General features: G+C 32.8%; 1 protein-coding gene across 1 annotated transcript in view; it reads left to right on the top strand.

Moving 5' to 3' along the window:
* The window catches only part of LOC6051386 (adenylate cyclase type 9), a 64,483-nt gene that overhangs the window by 33,416 nt on the left and 8,610 nt on the right, over window positions 1–22,457 (top strand). The window contains exon 3 of the mRNA XM_038256279.1: window positions 17,230–17,510. Coding sequence (XP_038112207.1) covers window positions 17,230–17,510 — 281 coding nt within the window. The remainder of the gene's footprint in view (window positions 1–17,229; window positions 17,511–22,457) is intronic.

The following is a 22,457-nucleotide window of genomic DNA, read 5'->3' as shown; positions in this document are numbered from 1 at the left end:
TTTCGCTATTCAAATTAGCTACTTTTTGTTTGTTTTATCTCTCAAATTAGTAACCACGAGACTTATCAACACAGATATCAACAGCAAAAAAAAAAAGACAATAAAAAACCCGAAGATTATTTTCGTCGGCGTCGTGTTTTCGAAAAAAACATATCAGTGTTCGTATCACGTAAATACACACAAGTACACGAAACCTCCGATCTCGCGAGCAAGATATCATTAAAGTACTTGTTGCTCAGTGTGTGGCACTGTGTCTCTATAATTGGAACCACCGGCAGCTGTGTGCAGTCAATTAGAATTTGTAGCTATCACGAAAGAACGATAGAAAACAAACCGGGCAGCAGATCCAATTTGGTTTGTTTGCAGAATCCGCGAGCGCAACACACACTCCAAAATGGGACGACTTTCGTGCAGGTAAATGGTTCTGAATCTGCGGAAATTCCCGACTTGTTTGTAATTTGATAATTATCACTATCTGCGACAATGTTGAGCGATTGAATCAACCCGCGTTTCGTTGACAGATTGAATCACTGAAGTGACAGCGCGACGAGAGATAACATAATTGAAAGTGTGAGCTGATAGCTTCCGATGACTTGGTTTGAGGCGAAATCAGCTTTTTGTTCGATTGAGAAATTTGAACAAACTTGCATGCAACAAATTCCCGTCCTTGCACGCAAATCTACGACTTGAGCAGCGCGACATCTGGTGTCAAATTTTCCATCAATCACTTTTCAGCCTCCAAATCCCGCAAAAAATCGATGTCTCTTTCCACAATGACAGCTTTCGCTTAATCCATTACAAATGGTCCTTCATTAATTTCCCCGCCCCCCATTTGGGTGGGAAACTTTTCATTTTCAATTTCCTTCCGCTGTTTCCCCACCACCTGCAAACAATTGGGCCCCGCGCGACATCGTAAAATAATCGCCAATCGATCATGCTGAAATGTTTACACGAGTTTTTTTTGTTTTCATTACTGAAGCCGAAATGGGCCTGGTCGCGCCCCCCCTAGAATGTGATAGATTGAGTTTTATCGATTCTACTCCTCTTTTGGTGGAAGGGGAGGAGTGGGGTGGGTTCGCGATGGGCTGTAATTTAGTCACTTTCACTGTGGTAGGGCGAACTAAGTTCATCAAATTGGAAAATAGATTGTTTTCCAAAACATTGTATTTTCTTATAATTAATTTTTGAAATTGATGAAACACAAAATAATCCATTACCTATCTAAGAAGCATTGTTTGGAATATTGACATATAACACTTGTATTTAAACTTTAAATTTTAAAGCGTTAATTGAACTGAAAATTAGCCAAGACTCACACCTTTTTCATAACAGAAATTATAATTATGTGAATCGAAAATGACTTGCAAACAACTATTTGGTAAAGGTTTCATTGTTTGCAAACTAAACAATATTCACACCTTATAATTTTGTGAAGTATAAAGTTAAAAGGTGTGTGTCTTGGCTTGGTTTAAACCATTTCTTCCGTAATCGAAGCTAATTTTAAGAGTAATTAAGAAATTTGAAACCTTTTGAAAAGTTCTAATTATTGTAGAGTGACCCTACCTGATATTTTCCGCTATATTTTTGGTTAGTCTTAATAATAAATTGACAGTTGACAAAATTGACTGTTTGACAGCGTTAGTAACTTAAAAAAAAAATGTTCTGTACTTACCATGAATTGTAATTCTTTGAACCCAATATAACCACATTGTACTTACCTGGAAACTTCAAGGTCACAATCTCAACCCTAAGAGGTACCTCAACGCTGACGTCCGTAATTGAGAAACACTTCTAGAGTTGAGCAATTCTCTAAGATTTCGGTCATTCGATTTTTTTTTGTATTTTTTAATCCGGTTGAAACTTTTATAGCGCTTTTCGCAAATCTGTAGCTTTGGAAGGAATGTTTTGATCGATTTGGTGTCTTCGGTAAAGTTGTAGGTATGGATGAGGACTACACTGAAAAAAATGATACACGGTATAATTTTTTTTTGGTGATTTTTAATTTCACTTTTTGTCACAAAAAAAAAACATTTTTTTTATTTTTTATTTTATTATATGTTTTACTGGACATCAAATGCCAACTTTTCTGAAATTTCCAGAATTAGCAAAAAATCTTTGACCGAGTTATGAATTTTTGAATCAATACTGGTTTTCTCAAAAAATCGAAAATTTGTCACCTTAACTTTACGATGTAAAATCAAATTTGCTATCAAAAAGTACTTTAGTGAAATTTTGATAAAGTGCACCGTTTTCAAGTTAAAGCCATTTTTGGGTAACTTTTTTGAAAATAGTCGAGTTATTCATTTTTTTTAAATGGTACCTACAACTTTTCCGAAGACACCAAATCGACCAAAAAATTCTTCAAAAAATACAGATTTTTAAATTGTCATAAATCATTTTTGTATGGACAGATGCCAAATTTGTATGGAAAATTATATGGACAAACTAATGATGCAAAATGGCTTCTTTGGGCATACCGAAGGCACCAAAAAAGTTTCAGCCGGATTAAAAAATACAAAAATTAAAATTAAAGAAAAAAGACCAATTCCGTAGAGAATTGTTTTGTTACAAATTTTATTGAAAATTTTGGTAAAATAAAATATTTAGCTTTTTATGAAATTCCAATGTGCAGCATTACAAACACTTTTTTCTCTCGCAATTTTTTTTTCGGCAATATTAAGGCCGATGCAAATATTTAAAAAAGTTTTTGTCAAAGGGGGGGGCCATAGTCTTCACATTTAAATGAAAAAAGTGTTTTAAAATGCATTTTACACTAGTTCAGTTGTTTTGCAATCATTAGTTTTCAAAAAATCTAAGATCTGACAAAAACAAAAATTTTATCGAAAAAAAAAAGATTTTGCGTCGAAAATTTTCAAAAAATCTTAAGATTTTTTAATAAACCCAAACATGCTAAAAATGATTTTAAACGCAGGAGAATGTATTTTAATTTGATTTCAGCTGGTTGCACTTGAATTTTCATTGAAATTTTGAAGTTTATTGTAAAAATATTTTTTTTGCCCCCTGATTTTTCGGGCCAATTTTGAAAGGGGGGGGGGGGGTTGATGACAAAAACTTTTAAAAATATTTGTACCAGCCTAAGGTATTTTAGAAACTTATCATTGCAAAACAACTGGACAGGTGTCTAATGCAATTTAAAACTTTTTTTTCATTCAAACGTTAAAACAGTTACATGTAATTCTATTTTTCATATTTGAGCAATTCTCCCAAGAATGAGCAATTTTTTTATCGTACAGATTGTGGCACAGGCAGCTGTCAAAAAAGGCTATTAATCTGTATCTTGAGAACGGATTGTCTAATCGACTTGGAGTCTTCGGCAAAGTCGTAGACATTGCTTAGGACCTTTCAGAAAAAAATATTGTTAAACCCTAAATTAAATTTAACCTTTTTTCATACGACTTTTTACAAAAAAAAAACAAAAAAAAATAGATTGTGCAAAACAAAATTTTTAGATTCTCATTTTTTGATATGATTCATAGGGCAAAAATCTATCTTTTGAACTATGGTACAAGATGTTGGAAAAAATTCATTTGGCAATGTTGAAGATTTAAAAAAATAACCGAGGCTATTAAAAATTTCAAACATCTGTATCTTGAGAACGGATCTTCTGATTCTGGATTGGCGCAATCCCACTTTAAAAAAAATCGAATTTAATAAGACTTTTCCCATTGAATTCAAATTTTAACAAAAAAAATTGATGGCGCAAAATAACTTTTTTTGAAAAATTTCTTCGTTGGATATGTTTTATATGAAAAAATGTCATCTTTTGAGCTTTGGTCAAAATTAGTTTATCAGTGATGCAATTTTTTTAGTTAATATAATTTTTTGAAAAACATTTTAAATAATGAAAAAAAAGTGCCAAAAACATTATTTTCGATCATATGAGATGCTAGGAGGACACGGTAGAAAATTTTCGGAATATTTTCTATCGAAAATTCGGAAGATTCGTCATGTTTTAATTTTTTTACATCGAAAATCGGACGCACGTTTGCTAAGTTATCGTTAGGGCTAGTGATTTTTTACGGCAAAAAATTAAATCACGCGGCATGGAAATTTCACGGTTCTCTAAAATTTGCCTAAAATTAACGCAAAATTGTAATATTTAAGAATAGTTGTGTACACGAAACTTACTGAAAAAGTTATCAGTTGTTTAAGATACAAAATATTACCCCCTGCCGCAAAGTATTCAAGACAGTAAAAAAATATGAGCTCAATTTCGTAAAATTTTGCAAACTTTTTATTAGAGGAATTTTCGATTTAGCCAATCTAATTTGATTGAGATTTTTGAAATTAAATAATCGAAAATTTCTTCAAAACAAAGTGACCGATTCTTCGGCTCCTTTTAAAAAAAATCCCAAGTTTTTTTCAACATTTTGGCTGTTGTGGCAAAATAAAAGAAGAAACCCCCCAATGTTATTACATATTTGGAAAGATAATTGATTTTCCTACAAAGAAATATCATGCAGAATGAACTATATAGTATCTGTGCTTCCCCTGAAATAGAAATGTAGCGTGACGGGACAACATCGTAAAACTGGACTTTTAAAAGGCACACTACAAAAATCGCTACAGTTTTGCCAGTTTGATTTCTAAAAATTTTTGCTCTTCTACACATTATCACAAATTGAAAAATGAATCTTTTGCTCCTTGAACTGAAAGAATTGGTTGAAATTTGAGTTTTTGCCAGCCATTTCTTTTCGTGACGGGACAACGAAAGGAGCAGATTTATGAAAAAACTCCTCTCCCGTTCAATGGCTTGCAGACCACATTTGGTCAATATTCTTGGCTTTTAAGGTAAGAAAACGCATTTAAAGCACATTGCAATTATTGCATCATAATAAAAATGTTTTTTTTCATATTAAAAATCACATTGAAAATTGAAAAATGTGACATTTTGGTGTAGCTTCGCTAAGAATCGGTCAAGTACATTTTTCAATATCTTAAAAAATAATCACAACTAACCAAACATTCATCAAAAGTAGAATTAGTCGAAAAAGAGAAATTAAACTTTGTTTGTAAACGGTTTTCAGGAAACGGAAAATTTGAGTATTCCAAAAAAGTTTAGCAAAAATTTCATTTAATACAGTTTTGTTTAACATTAGTTATTGAAAAGTTCAGAAAATTACAAAATATTGCTAAGTGCTTTAATATTTCTAACAAAATTAAAACTTTATTTACGAATAGAACTATTTTCAGACTTTCCTTGACATTTGTTCATAATATGTATCATATTTACTATAATAGATGTTACAAAGATTAAAAAATAAATAGCAACTAAAGATTATTTCACTGGAACTTTTAGTAAAACATTGTAATAAACAATATCTTCGAAAATGAGTTTCGAAATGCCTGTTAAAAATCTTGTAGAAGGCTTGAATAAAAAAAATCAATGTTCAAATAAATTTAGGGACCATTTGTTAATTAATTAATAATAATTTCACGGTATTTACGAAATTTCACGGTCAAGGGCAAATTTCACGAATTACACGGCTTCCGCGAAATCATGAAAAATCACTAGCCCTAGTCATAAACTTCAAAAAATATTTGCAACGGCCTCATTAGAGAACGTTCTTTTTTTTTTGCTAGAAGCGGCCTTCGACGCCTTCGACACCCCCTCCCCCCAACTGCGTTACGTAATAAAATAATGCTCCCTTAGAATTTAATAAAATTCCACATAAGGAAGCTTACCCAAATTTAAGTACTTCAGATCTAATTTGAGTAAGCTACCTTCTGTCACTTTACCTCTATTGTTCTGCAAATCACTTCACTTTGTGTTTGTGATGAAACGTGCTGTTCTCCGTGCGCAATGTCCTCCCGTCCCGATTCGTGTGCAACCTGCGGCCGGATGATCTTCCGGCACGTCGTCACCTGCGGTGGACCCTGCGGGCTGCCCTTTCACCTGACCTGCACCTCGCTCCAGCCGGAAACCGACCCGGCGACCTTCGACGAGCTGAGCTGGCTGTGCGACGGCTGCCGGCTGTTCCTGGCGCTGCCACCGGAGGTTTGGACGGTGATCTTTGGCCAGCTGGACGTTCCGGACCTTCTGGGTGTTCGGCGTACGTGTCGCACCTGGAAGCGGCTCGTGGACGAGAGTCCGACGCTTCGGGCGCGCCTGTCGGTGCGGATCGAGGACGATCACCGGCTGGACTATGATCCGGTGGTGCCTGTCGCGTCTAGGGTGAGCATCACGGTGTCTGAAATTGAAGAGGTGGACTCGTGGTGGCCGACGTTTGGCGCCAAGTTGGTCTCCATCGAGCTGAACGAGTGTTTGATTTCGCTGGCAACACTGCTGGAAATGCTGCGCCAGGCGCCACTGGTGAAGGAGTTGGCGCTGTACGGGGTGATTCGTACGGATTACGATGTGCGCGATTTGGCCGGTGCCAACTTCCGGCTGGATAACCTGGAGAAGCTGGCGCTGAGCGAGTGCGACGAGCGGAAGTTTCTCCCGACGCTGGTCAAGATGTTTGCCAAGATGTGTCCACGGCTCAAGTATCTGGCCGTCCGCGAGAACTCCAACCGGAAGGCGCTCATCCGGATGGTTAGAGCGGTTCAGAACACCCTGCAAGGAATCAAGTTCGAAGTGACCGTCAAGGTTCTGGAAGCTCTGACGAAGCTGGAGAAGCTCCAACTCAAGCACGTTACGATTCTCAGCGTGATCAAGTTCAGCGGGGAAGCGTTCGCGAATTTCTTCAAAGCTCAACCGAGTATCGAATATCTCTGCATTTGTCCGGACGCCCTTCAGCTGCTGAACGCAGAAACGTTTGCTCTGCTCAAACTGGTCACCCTAAAAATCGAAATACTCGACGACTTCACCCTAAATTTAGGCCACATGCCTACTCTGAAGCACCTGGAACTTACCGCCACGGGATTTCACCATCCCGACCTCATTTTCGACGACCGCACCCAAACTCCCAACCTCGAAGAGTTCCGCCTCTTTGGCGCCCAACTCGTCGGCAGCAGCCTGGCCAACTTCCTGGCCCGCTGTCCGCGCCTTCAGCTGCTCAGACTAGCCTACCTGGAAGCCAGCTCGTCCCACGGCTTCGGATCGCTCGCCCAGCCCTTCAACGCCGTGAAGACCCTCAAAATCGACGAATGTGACCTGCCGCGGCCGCTCCTGCTGAACCTGCTCCGACTCTGTCCGAACGTGCGCCATCTCGAACTGCTCGCGGTGCCGGAAGTTGACCACGCCATCGTACGAGCCATCCTGAAGCGGTTCCCGGCGTTGCGACGTTTGGCACTCTTCACGGTGCACGATTACGCCTCGCTGGCGAGGTGCCTCATCAAGTATCACGGGCCGGATCTGCGCCAGCTGGACTTGAAGCACCGAAGGGGGTTCGGCAGCATCGTTGCTGCGACCAGAGCCAAACTGCTGGAACATTTTGGTGCGTCCGGGTGTCGGGTGCGGTACTATTGGAGAGACGACGAAGTTTACGGGCAGGATTTGATGAAGTTCTAGGGTCATCAATATGTATTTTCAACTCTACTGAAGTGTAAGCAAAAGATCTAAAATGTTGAATAAATAAGCGGTAATTCGAAGAAAATTAATGAAAATGCTTCCGTAAAAGACTATTTTTTACATCATTAGACAGAAATTCTAAAAATTCTAAAATTCTAAAAATTCTAAAATTCTAAAAATTCTAAAACTCTAATATTCTAAAACTCTAAAATTCTAAAACTCTAAAATTCTAAAACTCTAAAACTCTAAAATTCTAAAATTCTAAAATTCTAAAATTCTAAAACTCTAAAACTCTAAAACTCTAAAACTCTAAAACTCTAAAATTCTAAAACTCTAAAACTCTAAAACTCTAAAATTCTAAAATTTTAAAATTCTAAAATTCTAAAACTCTAAAATTCAAAAATTCTAAAATCAAAAAATTCCAAAATTTCAAAATTTCTAAATTACAAAATTTCAAAATTCTAAATTTCTAAAATTTTAAAATACTTCTGAAATTCAAAAATTCAAAAATTCAAAAATTTTAAATTCTTAAATTCTTAAATTCTTAAATTCTTAAATTCTTAAATTCTTAAATTCTTAAATTCTTAAATTCTTAAATTTTTAAATTCTTAAATTCTTAAATTTATAAATTCTTAAATTCTTAAATTCTTAAATTCTTAAATTCTTAAATTCTTAAATTCTTAAATTCTTAAATTCTTAAATTCTTAAATTCTTAAATTCTTAAATTCTTAAATTCTTAAATTCTTAAATTCTTAAATTCTTAAATTCTTAAATTCTTAAATTCTTAAATTCTTAAATTCTTAAATTCTTAAATTCTTAAATTCTTAAATTCTTAAATTCTTAAATTCTTAAATTCTTAAATTCTTAAATTCTTAAATTCTTAAATTCTTAAATTCTTTAATTCTTTAATTCTTTAATTCTTTAATTCTTTAATTCTTAAATTCTTAAATTCTTAAATTCTTAAATTCTTAAATTCTTAAATTCTTAAATTCTTAAATTCTTAAATTCTTAAATTCTTAAATTCTTAAATTCTTAAATTCTTAAATTCTTAAATTCTTAAATTCTTAAATTCTTAAATTCTTAAATTCTTAAATTCTTAAATTCTTAAATTCTTAAATTCTTAAATTCTTAAATTCTTAAATTCTTAAATTCTTAAATTCTTAAATTCTTAAATTCTTAAATTCTTAAATTCTTAAATTCTTAAATTCTTAAATTCTTAAATTCTTAAATTCTTAAATTCTTAAATTCTTAAATTCTTAAATTCTTAAATTCTTAAATTCTTAAATTCTTAAATTCTTAAATTCTTAAATTCTTAAATTCTTAAATTCTTAAATTCTTAAATTCTTAAATTCTTAAATTCTTAAATTCTTAAATTCTTAAATTCTTAAATTCTTAAATTCTTAAATTCTTAAATTCTTAAATTCTTAAATTCTTAAATTCTTAAATTCTTAAATTCTTAAATTCTTAAATTCTTAAATTCTTAAATTCTTAAATTCTTAAATTCTTAAATTCTTAAATTCTTAAATTCTTAAATTCTTAAATTCTTAAATTCTTAAATTCTTAAATTCTTAAATTCTTAAATTCTTAAATTCTTAAATTCTTAAATTCTTAAATTCTTAAATTCTTAAATTCTTAAATTCTTAAATTCTTAAATTCTTAAATTCTTAAATTCTTAAATTATTAAATTCTTAAATTTTTAAATACTTAAATTCTTAAATTCAAATGTTCTAAAATTCTAAATTTCTTGAATTCAAAAATTCCAAAACTCTAAAATTCCAAAATTCTAAAATTCTTCTAAAACTCGAAAATTCAAACATTTGAAAATTCGGAAATTCGAAAATTTTAAAATTCTAAAATTTTAAAACTCTTAAATTCGAAAATTTTCTTAATTCTGAAATATTCTTAATTTTAAAATTTTAAGTTTTAAAATATTTATATACTAGCCATTACATATTTATATATTAAATATTTACGCTATTTTGTAAAAAAAATCTTCTGGAAAGATAAATCATTGTTTGAAAAATAGCATAGCATAGCATAGCATAACGGGTCTGCACCACGCTGTAGGGGGTGCCACAATGGTCAATTCAATATTCTTAGACAATTTGATTGCTGCCCGGTACATCCAACAATATCTAAGAACGTAAATTTCCACACTGTGCTCCAAGGCTACGCCCATACAGTCCCGTGGGGATTTGGGAGGGGATGTTTTTGTTGTTCACTAGTGGCAAAAGTGCAGAGAACCCATGCGACTTTTAAAAGTGAACGGAATATTTTTGGGAGGTTTGGAATGGGGGTTAGGGGAATTTCATTGGGCCGATGAAAATGGTTGAATGCGTAATGTATTAAATGATTTGGAAGTTTGTACGTGAAAATGTGAGTCTTTAGTGTATTATATAATAAGCATGTAGTTTTGTAAAAATAATAAATGAAATAAATATAATACATATAATAAATATAATAAATAAAATCAAGATAATTCCAGGAAGCTGTAAAAAAATTGCAGTGATTTAAAATATAAATACTCCAGATGGTTCCCATGCTGTTCTAGAAAGTTTCGTTAATTTAAACAATTTGATCATATCTCGATTAAATTTTCAAAAGGCCCTATCTGCTTAGGAAACCCATGAGGGATAGGTTGTTTTGAAAATTTAATCTAGATATATGGTATGAGGAGATGGTATGTTACAGGAAAGGAAAAGGATGAGGAATAATATAAACAATTATATAAATCATATAGTGAGTTGATACATCTACATGCAGACAGTTAAATAACCACAAACCCTCACAAAAGCACACACAAAAAAATTAACCTGAATAATCACGACTTCGACTGACGCGCAACAATATTCATTAGCACAATGACCCCTTCATTATTTAATTATGATAACCACTCACCCAAGCACACAAACAGCGACACAAAAGAAATGAAAATGAGCATGCAAAAACAAGACAACGCGTCCCCGTGGTCAGCGCACTAATGATCAGATAAATCATTGTTTGAAATATATATATTGATAGTAATACATAGTTTATCATTGTTTCGTGTTTTCATAAAAAAAAATCCAACCTCAAAAGTTTATTCACCTTGGTAATTTTGACAGCTCAACTGAGAATGTAAACAATCTATTGTCTTTTGCATGCAGTAACATAACCAAATATTTCGGCACCCTCAGCAAATGTCACATCAATACAAATTGCTGCCAGATCTTTTTCCGAATCTCTCCCGGAAAAGATCCGACAGCAATTTTGTATGTTTTGACGTTTGCTGGGGCCAATGGAGCATTTCCATTCGAGCAGTTATTGATTTTTTCTACAATGTATTCCTTATGGGAGAACTGTCATTTCTACCACTCGAATCTGATAATTTCCAGAAGATCCGGCAGAAAATTTCAAGATCAACGGAAATAGGCAATGAGCTAAATGTAAACTTCAGTTTGACAGAAAGGTGTGAGCAGGATGGAAAAGGTTTCGCCCTTTTTGAAAAATTACTACGGGAAAAAATGTTAACATTTGGCGGATTGGTCTATTTCAAGAAAAACGTGAGAGTTGTAAACAAACAGTGCAGCCTGCACGTTGCTAACAAACTGACGTGAGCAGGATGCACTGTTTATTAAAATTATGTGTTTGACCGTTTGACGTTTGCAGGGAGGGGGAAAAACGAAATAAAACAACAACAACAACAATGTAAATAGACCAATGTGGATTTGTAAACAAGCAGTTAGTCTGGCTCACGTCAGTGAATGTTTACATTTGCCATGAGCGTGACAGACTTCTTGTTTACTAATCCAAACTGGCCCATTTGCAAAGTTTTGCTTGTTATGTTGAAAAATACCGGTGACAACTCAAGCAAAACAATGTAAATGAGTCAAAGACGAAATGTAAACAAAGAGTGTGTTCTGCTCGTTTCTAATGTAAACATCAATTCTAGATTTTTGTTTTGAAAAGGTCCTATAAACTAAATATGTTTTTAGGACCTATTCCAAAAAAAAACTCAAAAATTGACGTGAGTAGGATAAATTCTTTGTTTACAAACTAAGATTGGCCATTTAATATTTTTGTGTTTGTGTTAAGTCTATAGCAAAAGAATGCCAAAGGGCCGTTGCGTTTTGTAAACAAAGCGTGTGTCCCTTTCATGCCAGATGTAAACATCATCTAGCGTAAACAGGACACACTATTTGTTTACAAACCCACAACGGCCCTTTTGCATTGTTTTGTTAGAAGTATTGTTTTGGAATGAGCTGCTGAATGAGACTATAGTTGAGATCAATTTATTTGCTTTTCGATTGGGCATTTGGACTCCTTTGATTTATCCAATTACTACCCAAAAAAGAAAACAAAGGTCAACTTTATGTCTTTTGACAGTTTCAAGATACCCACAGACATATCGCAAAGTACGAACAAATTTCTCAGAAAATGAAAGCCATTTCGCGCAGACTTGGAGATAACGACCCACACGAGTGTCATAAGTTTGATAAGATTGCGAAAATTAATAAGATTTTGATCTTTCCAGCCAAAAATTGGCCAAGGACAATGCTATCTTGGAGGCGGCCAAGATTTGTCGACGAATCCCCGGAATGTGAAAGCGCACAGACAATCAGAGTTGGGTCGCAATTGGAGGGTTTTAATAGCTTAGGGCATCTCCACCTTGGCGGGAGCAAATCGGTTCCAAATTTAATTTATAAGAACCGATTCGTTTACATTTTGTTGAGCTCGAGCTTCAGTAAAGTAATATTTTTCAAGTATTTTAAATTTATTTTGAAACTCATTTTGCAACCCCTCGGTAGAGATGCTCTAAACTGAACCAAGTGCGCACTATTTAGCACCGTTTTCGGGGGCTCACAAATTAGCAGGTTACGAGCATTTGGTTTCTGCCAGGAAAATACAAATTTGCATTGATTTCATGCTAGAGGTGCAGCTGGGAGTGCAACCCGGAGCAGTAGTGGGGGAGGAAAAATAATAAAATTATCGCTCGCGCTGGACATCCGTTTGCTGTGTGGTGTTGTTTTTTTTTCTCCCGGTAACAAAATTATGGGTTTGTCGGGGATTCGACGGGCCGCCACCTCGCACAACACAAGTGCGCGTGCGGTTGATACCGCGGTTTGCCAGTGCGACCAGAATAGAACGGACTAGGAGGGACGAGGTGCGATGTTTCGATGCACTTTGGGTTTGTTCATTTGAAATTTTGAGGCAAAATCAAAACCCAAGTTCAAATTGCCTTTGATAATTGAGAGTAGAACTAATTCCACCCGAATCAGATTAATAACATCTTCAACGATCACCAGGGGACAAGGAAAGTGGATTTGGAAGACTGGAATTGTTGATGCTCGAACTTTTTATGAGGGTAAGGGAAATTCTCCACGGTATCCTTAAGTAAGTTTAGCTTGAAGTTGGACGGTTTGTGTAAAGGCGAAAACATTTTAAAAAATACATAAATTGAATTTTTATTTAGAAAATTAAATAACATTAAAATCGGTTCTAGCCGGGACCGTGGTGTAGGGGTAAACGTGATTGCCCCTCACCCAGTCGGTCTGGGTTCGATCCCAGACGGTCCCGGTTGCATTTTTCGAGACGAGATTTGTCTGATCACGCCTTCCGTCGGACGGGAAGTAAATGTTGGCCCCGGACTAACCTAAAAAAGTTAGGTCGTTAGCTCAGTCCAGGTGTAGGAGTCGTCTCCCTGGGTCCTGTCTCGGTGGAGTCGCTGGTAGGCAGTTGGACTCACAATCCAAAGGTCGTCAGTTCGAATCCCGGGGTGGATGGAAGCTAGGGTGTAAAAAGAGGTTTGCAATTGCCTCAACAATCAAGCCTTCGAACACCTAGTTTCGAGTAGGAATCTCGCAATCGAAAACGCCAAGGCAATGCTGTAGAGCGAATAATTTGATTTGATTTTTAAAATCGGTTCTGCCAGTTTTTCTATAGAAGCATTATTGTAATGATTCATAATGCAGTTTGCGATATTTTGAGTGTCGATATTTCAAAAATCAGGCTTATAATTTAAATTTTAGTTTCATTTGCCCTCTTCTTTGATTTGAGCAGAGCCGAAAGAAAAAAAAATAATTAAAATTTGTACTAGTTTTATTCTCTTTTTGGTTTAAAAAAATTTCTTATACCTATTTGATTTTTTTTTCAACTTTCTCTAGTTTAATTGAGTAAGTATTTTTCAGTTTTTTTTTTATTTTTAAGTACCTTAAAAGATTAAAAAATATGATTAAGGCCAGTGATTTATCACGGTTTCGCGGAAGCCGTGAAATTTGCCCTTGACCGTGAAATTTCGTAAATATCGCGATATTATTATTATTATTAAGCATGTTTTAACAAATGAACATTTTTTCAAAGAAAGAAAACGCAGAGCAGTAAAGCTTTTTTTTTAGCTCTGTAACATCTATTTTAATTAATATGAACAAATTTCAAGGAAAGTCTGAAAATAGTTCTGTTCGTAAATAGAGTTTTAATGTAGTTAGAAATTTTTAAGCACTTTGCAATACTTTGTTATTTTCTGGACTTTTCCATAAAAAATGTTAAACAAAACTGTTTTAAATTAATTTTTTGCTAAACTTTGTTGGAATACTCAAATTTTCCTTTTCCTGAAAACCGTTTGCAAACAAAATTTAATAAATATTTTTTCACTAATTCAACTTTTAAAGAATTTATCGGTTAGTTGTGATTATATTTAAGATATTTAAGGATGTACTTTGTTTTTAAAGAAATTTAGGCAAATTTAATTTAAAAAATCTCAATTAAATTAGGGTGGCTGAATCGCAAATTGCAAAATTTCACGAAATTGGCCTCATATTTTTTACTGTCTTAAATACTTTGCGGCAGGGGGTATTTTGTATCCTAAACAACTGATAACTTTTTCAGTATGTTTCCTGTACACAACTATTCTTGAATATTACAATTTTGCGTTAATTTTAGGCAATTTTTTGGTACTGTAAAATTGCCGTGAAATCCCAATGTTTTGAAATTGTCATGCCCCGTAATTTCATTACTTTCTGCCGTGGAAAATCACTAGCCTAAATAATTAATGGTACTTCGGACAGCGTTTTTTTGTATTTTTTGTTTCGGATGAATTTTTCAGCTGTTTTTACAAAAAGGCTATTAAAATAATTAAAAAATCTGTTTCTTGGAGTTTTCTGATCAATTTGGTGTCTTGGCCAAAGTTATGATTAGGACTTCTCAGAAAGTAAATAGTTACGATATCAACGATTAGACCAATACCAATGGTCCGAGTTTGCGCTAAAAAATATTTCTTTTTTATTTTTCTAGCACGTCCTAACATCTGAAATGGTCGAAAATTAATGTTTTGTGGCACACCTTTTTTCGATTTTTTAAAAACGTTTTTTCAAAAATTTATATTGTTTGAAAAAATTGGCATCACTGCCAAACAAATTTTGACCAAGCAATAGCTCAAAAAAAATGTCATTTATACATATAAAACATGTCCAACAAAGAGATTTTCCAAAATCCATTTTTTTTGGTTAAAAGTCGAATTAAATGGGATAAGTCTATATAAATTCTTCAAAATCATGCTGTTATCTCAAATTCATATCTCTTAAAGTTCATCGAAGAAGCTTTTTGAAGTTGTTTAAAATGGCTTAAAATTGTTTAAAATTGTTTAAAATGATTTAAAATTGTTTAAATTGTTTAAAATGGTTTAAAAATGTTTATAATTGTTTAAATTTGTTTAAAATTGTTTCAAATTATTTAAAATTGTTGTTTTGTTAATTGTTTGATTTTGAACAAAAAGTGGGATTGCGCCAAAAAGCTATTTTTTATCTCTTTGTTGGATATGTTTTATATTAAAAAATAGCATCTTTTGAGCTATGGCACAAATTGGTCAAAAGTGTAATCTATTATAAGAGTGTGGCTTTTTTTCTGAAAAAAACTACTTTGCCAAAGACACCAACGCAATTAGAAAATCCGATCTCAAGGTACAGATGTTTGAATATTTTAACAGCCTTGATTTTTTTAAATCTGCAACACTGCCAAATGAATTTTGTCCAACGTCTTGTACCATAGTTCAAAAGATGATATTTTTTCCCTATATAAATCATATCAAAAAATGAGATTTCATTAATTTTGTTTTGCACAATCTGTTTTTTTTTCGTAAAAAGTCGTGTTAAAAAAGGTTAAAATTTATTTAGAGTGTGACAATTTTTTTTCTGAAAGATCCTAAGCCATATCTACAACTTTGCCGAAGACATCAAGTCGATTAGAAAATCCGTTCTCAAGATATAAATTCTTGAATATTTTAATAGCCTTTTTTGACTGCTGCCAAAGCTGTATGAAAAAATTGTCCTAAATTTGCTCATTCTTGAGAGAGTTGCTCAAATATAAAAATATAGTCTTAAGATTTGTTTTTGGTTGATTAAATCTATTGGTTTCTTTAACCACAGGCAAACAGGCGTTAATTTCTTTCAAAATCTATGAAATCCGTTCGAATGTTCGGAAACTCATCACGACAATTTTTAAATCATCAAATCATCAATTCGCTTTATTTAATTTTTGCATTTTGCATATTTTTTTTTTCTTTGAAATCTATCTTATTTGTTATTATTTTTAACATTTTTTGTTTTTTTGTCTTCATCAATAAGATTTTCCAGTCAGAAATTGACCAATACATTCAAAGAATGTTTACGGGTTTGTTTGCATCTGATCTGCTATCTCTTTCTAGCGAAAGTTTTTTTGTTGTGCGACTTCTAGCTAGTTTCTTTTGACTGAGCGTCCGATATGTCAGCCAACATATTTAGCAGGGACTGTGACAGCTCGAGCTCGATCATTGTTTACATCAGGACACTGTGACGAGGGGTTCGTCAATTTTTGGGTTAAATTATATTTTTTCACAAGCTTATTGGACGTATTTTTTTTTGCTTTAAGTAATAATTGTAATAATATTTTTTTTTGTTTTTAATATTTTGTGAAAATTTTACGTAAAAAAAATTGAAATCATTTTAATTTCATTCTTCTTTTTTGTCATTCAAAAAAAAATCTAGATTAATCTCTAACTGCACTAGAACCAAATTGTTACCAAATCCTAAAAGCCCCAGTACATTAACCACATTTCCCATTTCCGGAACTTTCCTCCTCTGCTTCCCTGCCTCTCCGGGTCCAGCAATCCAGTTCGTGTCGGTTCTGTATCAAATTTCTCCCGTTTTACTGTAGATTAAGCACTTGGCCCGAGCCAAAACTCCCTCACTTTGCCAAATGAATTTATCCGGCCCGTTTGTTTGTTGAACAAGTCCAAGAGGATTGCAGAGGTGAAAACGATTTCGAAATTTATTTTGAAATAAATTTGAGGAAAATTTAAAATAAATAAAAGAATAACAAATAATTCGGAAGAATAAATTCTTGATCGATTGCAACTTCTTGGCCAAGCTTACACCAATCCGACAATTTCCGGTGGTTGCCCGGGTTAGTATCTTTATCTGCTGCCCCCGTCCATGATGAGCTTCCTTCTTCGTCATTTCGTTTTCCCCAGATAAAGTCATTTGATACATTAGTTGTGGGTAAACAACCGTCACGAGGGGGTTGGGCCGCGCAGTCCATTTCGCCTGATTCGATTACACTTTTACCTTAAACTTCATTTATTTCATTGGCACAGTTGAAAAAAACTTGAATTTCTAGTAATTTTTTGTTAAAAATAAAAGTTTGTAAAAAAAAACAAATTTCATCACTGAAAATTCCTTTTTCCTTCGACAGATTTCTTTCAGTGCACCAAATTCTAACCTCAATTTCTCCTACTCTTCTTCCAGAGCACATCGAACCACCGGCGGTCGACGTCCTTCACGACGATGCCCCCGGTGTTGACCGAAAGCCAGAAGGGTTCCGTCGAGGACATTCAGATCTCGCTCGCGCCCTACATCCAGAGCTATCTGACGCAGACGGGGCGGAGGCCGTCCTGCTGCAGCGTGATGCTACCGGTGGCGTTCGAGCGGGCCGCACCGCGGTCCTGGTTCGATCCGCGGTTTGATTCGCCGGTGCTGGAGGGACAGTTCCAGTCGAGCGTGTTTCCCCAGATACGGCTCAAGTTTAGGTGAGTGAGGTGAAATGTTTTTTTATGAATTATTTTTTTTTCTTAATTTTGGGGCCAAAATTAACCATGAACAAGTTTTCCGAAGACCGCTGAAAAGAATACTTCATCAAAGGCAAACCATAAACAAACAGACATAAATCTCTTTTCGCATTCATCAATATTTAATTTAACGGTCAATTTGAATAATGGGAAAACACCACGACAGTTTTGAATAATTCACCCAACGGTAAAAAAAAACATGATTGAAAACCATTTCTGATTACTTTTTTTTCATTTTAATGCAAAAAAAAAATAAATTGACAAGACAACATTTCCATAGTAACATTTCAATAGGGCGAATCTGCGTTTGTAAACAAGCAGTCTATCCCTTTTGCTCAAGTGACAGTTCACATCAAGTAAGACAGGGATAGACTGCTTGTTTACAAACGCAGATACGCCCTATTGAACTGTTACTGCGGATTTTTCCGATGGATCAACTATGGTCTCCTTGGAACGAGCTGTCAAGTAGGACCTTTTCTGTCAAGAAGGGCCACGGAGTTAATTTTTCAAAATTGATTTAAAAATCCATTTAAAAACCTTTGCGTTCGTACAAAGGGTCATTGTACTCAGAAAAATAAGTTTTATCGTTGTGAACAATAATATCACAAATTTAAGCTTTATTTGGCTTATTGGTTCGTTTATACAAGTCTACATTTAATTTTGCCCGTTATAGTGTTTTGGAATCGGGATGATGTCAGCCATCCATTGCAGTTATAATTACATGAAAATTTTTACAAAAAATACGCATTTTTCCTGTATTTTAAAAAAGGAATCTTTCTCAAAAAAACATTAAAATCATTGTTTGTTGCTATACGGGTATCAAATGATCGGATTTTTCATATATTTCGAAAGATATAAAACACATTTTTGAAAATACTCAAAATTTTTCACAAAACTACGTATTATCTGAATAATACTCAAAATTTCAGTTTTTTTTTCAATATTGGATTATTTCAGTTTTTTTCAATCGGGATTTTTTCATACTTTTCAACAGTATAATATTGTTTGTGAAATACTCAAAATTTTCACAAAACTACGTATATTAAAAAAAATCCAGAAATTACATTTTTTACAAACAAAAATCAGATTATATTATAACAATGAACAATGAAAACGGATGTTTTGAGTATTTTTTTTTCAAAAGTACGTAGTTCTGTGAAAATTTTGATTATTAAAAAAAAAATCTGTCGAAATGTATGGAAAATTCCAAATCATTTTATACTTATTTAAAAAAAAACAATTTTTTAGTATTTTTTCGAAAAGCGTAGTTTTGTGAAAATTTTGAGTGTTTCACAAAAAAATATTATTACTATCGTATTGTATGAAAAAATCCTGATAATTTGATACCCATATTGTAAAAAAGCTTAATTTTTTAGTATTTTTTTCAAAAATACGTAGATTTGTGAAAAATTTTGGTTTAAAAAAAAAATGGTATAACTTTCGAATGTATGAAAAAGTCCCGATCATTTTAATACCCATATTGGAAAAAACTTAAATTTTTAGTATTTTTCCGAAAATACGTAGTTTTGTGAATGTTTTGAGTATTTTCAAAAATGTGTATTATAATTTTCGAAATGTCATCTTTTGACAAACAATTGATAATTTCATCGCATTTGTTTTGGTCAATTGTACGGTTTTAAAGTTAGGCATTGGCAAATATTTTGTAGTGTCTTTGTATCTTTCTCTCCAGAGTTGTCTAAAAAATCAGGTTGCGAAAAAAGGTGTGTTCGAAACACTATTGTACTAGTAATACTCATTATTGTTTAATCGAAAATACTTTTGTATGCAAATTAAGAAATTTACGAAAATGTATTAAAAACAAAAAAATCTAAAAGATCTGCAATTGTGCTTGAAAAAATGGAATTCTGAAATTTATAAATTAAAAAAAGCATACAACAAATTTAACATTTTAATAATTTCAAAGTTATAAATTTATGAAATTCAAAATCAGAATTTTGAAATTAAAAAACTCATGAACTTAAAAATTCAAAATGAAAAACTAATGATAAATTCAAAATTTTAAAACTCAAATTCAAAATTCAGAAATAATCATAATAATAATAATGAAAATGGAAATTTGAGTATTTTTTTTCAAAAATACGTACTTCTGTGAAAATTTTGAGTATTTTTTTTTTAAATTATCGAAATGTATGGAAAATTCCAAGAAAATTCCCAATCATTTTATACCCATTTTGAAAAAAAAACAAAATTTTAGTAATTTTTCAAAAAGGCGTAGTTTTGTAAATATGTTGAGTAATTCACAAAAAATATTATTATCGAAATGTATGAAAAAAATCCAGACCATTTGATACCCATATTGTAAAAAAACTTAAACTTTAAGTATTTTTTTCAAAAATACGTAGCCTTGTGAAATTTGTTAGTATTTTCTAAAATTTGTGTTATAACTTTCGAATGTATGAAAAATTCTCGATCATTTTACTACCCATATTGTAAAAAACTGATTTTTTTAGTATTTTTCCTAAAATACGTAGTTTTGTGAATATTTTGAGTATTTTCCAAAATGTGTATTATAACTTTCGAAATGTCATCTTTTGACAAAAAAATTTACAATTTCATCGCATTTCGTTTTGGTCATTTGTACGGTTTTAAAGTTAGACCTTGGCAAATATTTTGTAATGTCTTTGTATCTTTCTCTCCAAATCAGGTTGCGAAAAAGGTGTGTCTAAAACACTATAGTTCAATAAAAAATACTTTTTTTTTACAAATTCTAAAATTTACTAAAATTAAATAAAAATTTAAAAAATATTTAGAAAAAATGTTTTGGTTTCAAAATTAGAGCAATCCAGAAACTAAAAAAAAAATAAAAACTGGAAATGATTTTAAAATTCCGAATGTACTGCTTTAAAAGTTCAGAAATTGTGCTTATAAATAAAAAAAGAATACAAAACATTCATCATTTTTAAAATTAAAAATTTAATAATTTAGAGAATTTAGAGATTCAAAAACTAATGAATTTTTAAATTCAAAATTGAAAAATAAATCATAAATTTAAAATTACAATTTTTTTAATTCAAATTCAAAATCAAACAAAATTAAAACAATTAAAACGCATAAGCTTAAAGTAAAAAAAACATTTCAGAAGTTTAAGTATTCGGAAATCAAGAGATTTGAAAAGAATAAATATAGTTCGTAGGGGAAACATACTCTTTCTAATCAAACACCTATCTTCGTCATATGGAGAGTTTGATGCTCGATTAAAGCTCCAAAAATACTATTTAGGCTGTAAACTTACCAGCAACAGCACCACCTCGAGTAAGCACGCAAATGTATGCCACTTACTGGCCAAAAAGATTAAATTTAATGCACTTTTGATCATAATTTCTATTTTGCGGTGGCACACACATCCACACGCAAGATCAGAGGTTAACTGCTTAACGAAAGTCGCCATCAATATCTTTTCACTTGCGCTAACGATTTCAAAGCGCTTAAGATATAAAATTGCTTCCAACTACCGGCAACATGTTCTTTTGACCGTTACTTAGCCACTCACTTGAAAAATAATCCCGAAACATGTCAATGATTAGCAAGCGCCATCAAAAAAACAAACGCGCCAAGTCTTTTGACGTTTCAATCTTGATGACCCATTCCAAGCGAAGCCTGAAGAAAACCGAGCGAGAGGCAAAGGCAAATAAAGAACAAAGGGTGGCCACCGACACCACCAGCAGCGCTTGTGGTGTTGCCAGGAAACTTTCTCTATAAATGCTACTTTTCGTGAGTGTTCGCTCAGAATTTCATGAATTTTGGCAGCACGAAGCAGACCCAAACGAACGTTGGAAGAAAAAAAGAACTAAGCTGAAAATAGAAAAATGGGCGTGGCCCAATGCACACGACTGATTAGAATGCGTTTTTTAAATATTTTTTTTTAAAATGCTTGTAAAAGAAATAGCATAACTTTTAATAAAAGTGAAAATAAACAGAAATGTTCACAAAAAGTTGCTCTACTCGTTGGTGTACTTGGTTTTACTGAATTTCAAGGAACACTCCAGATTATCCAACATCATTGAAACAAGACCGCTTATTAGGCTTAAAATGGGTTTATTTCCCCTACTCTATTACCAAATGTCTTCACGATTTTTTTTTCTCAGAATTTGGATCCCTGGCCGTGACTCAAAAATTCTCAAAAATTACCCGATATTCTGTAAATCAAGATTGTGGAAATTGCGGCATTTAAAAATTTAGGAATTTTATAATTTTATAATTTTTATTTTACTTGACACTCTTGTAGGAAAAAAAAAAACAATAATACAAATATTTTTTTTTATCAAAGCTTTTTTTCAATTTTCAATTTTCAATTTTGATATATTAATTTTCTTTCCTCCAAAACTGAACGTGCAACTTTTCTTGACCGCGTTCTTTCCGAGCTCCGTAATTCGTTCAACCCTCCACAACTCAACCCCGCCTTTATGCGGGCTTCGATCTAAAAATTTGCCAAAAAATCATTTTTTCAACGAATTTTTAATCTTCAGAAAGAAAAAAGAAATCTTAAAATTATAGAAAATATCAAGGTTGGACATTTGACTTGTTTTATGTGACTTTGCCAATGTTGTATTTTTTTTCAGGGGTAAATTTTGGCTGTCTTTTTGAATAAAACTTTTCGACTTTAATACATAAATAAGTACGCAGTAATTTTGCAATGTTCCTGGCTTTGCCTCTTAGCAATTTAAAAAAAAATATCATGGTATCTTTCTATAGCAGAAAATGTAAAAAACAAGCAAAAAAAATGAAAATGGGACCTTACAACATGATAAAACTAGAAAGGCTAAAGGTTATGGTAGGAGGTGGTAGAATAATCCAAATACTAACTAATGTACTACAAGAAAAAAAAAATAAAACAAGAGAAGTAATGTTTTTTTGTAGAACAAAAGTTGCTCAAAACTCCTAAACACG

Source organism: Culex quinquefasciatus, chromosome 1 (genome assembly GCF_015732765.1).
Source record: "Culex quinquefasciatus strain JHB chromosome 1, VPISU_Cqui_1.0_pri_paternal, whole genome shotgun sequence".
Taxonomy (NCBI): Eukaryota; Metazoa; Arthropoda; class Insecta; order Diptera; family Culicidae; genus Culex; species Culex quinquefasciatus.
This window is presented reverse-complemented; position numbering and strand designations above follow the sequence as displayed.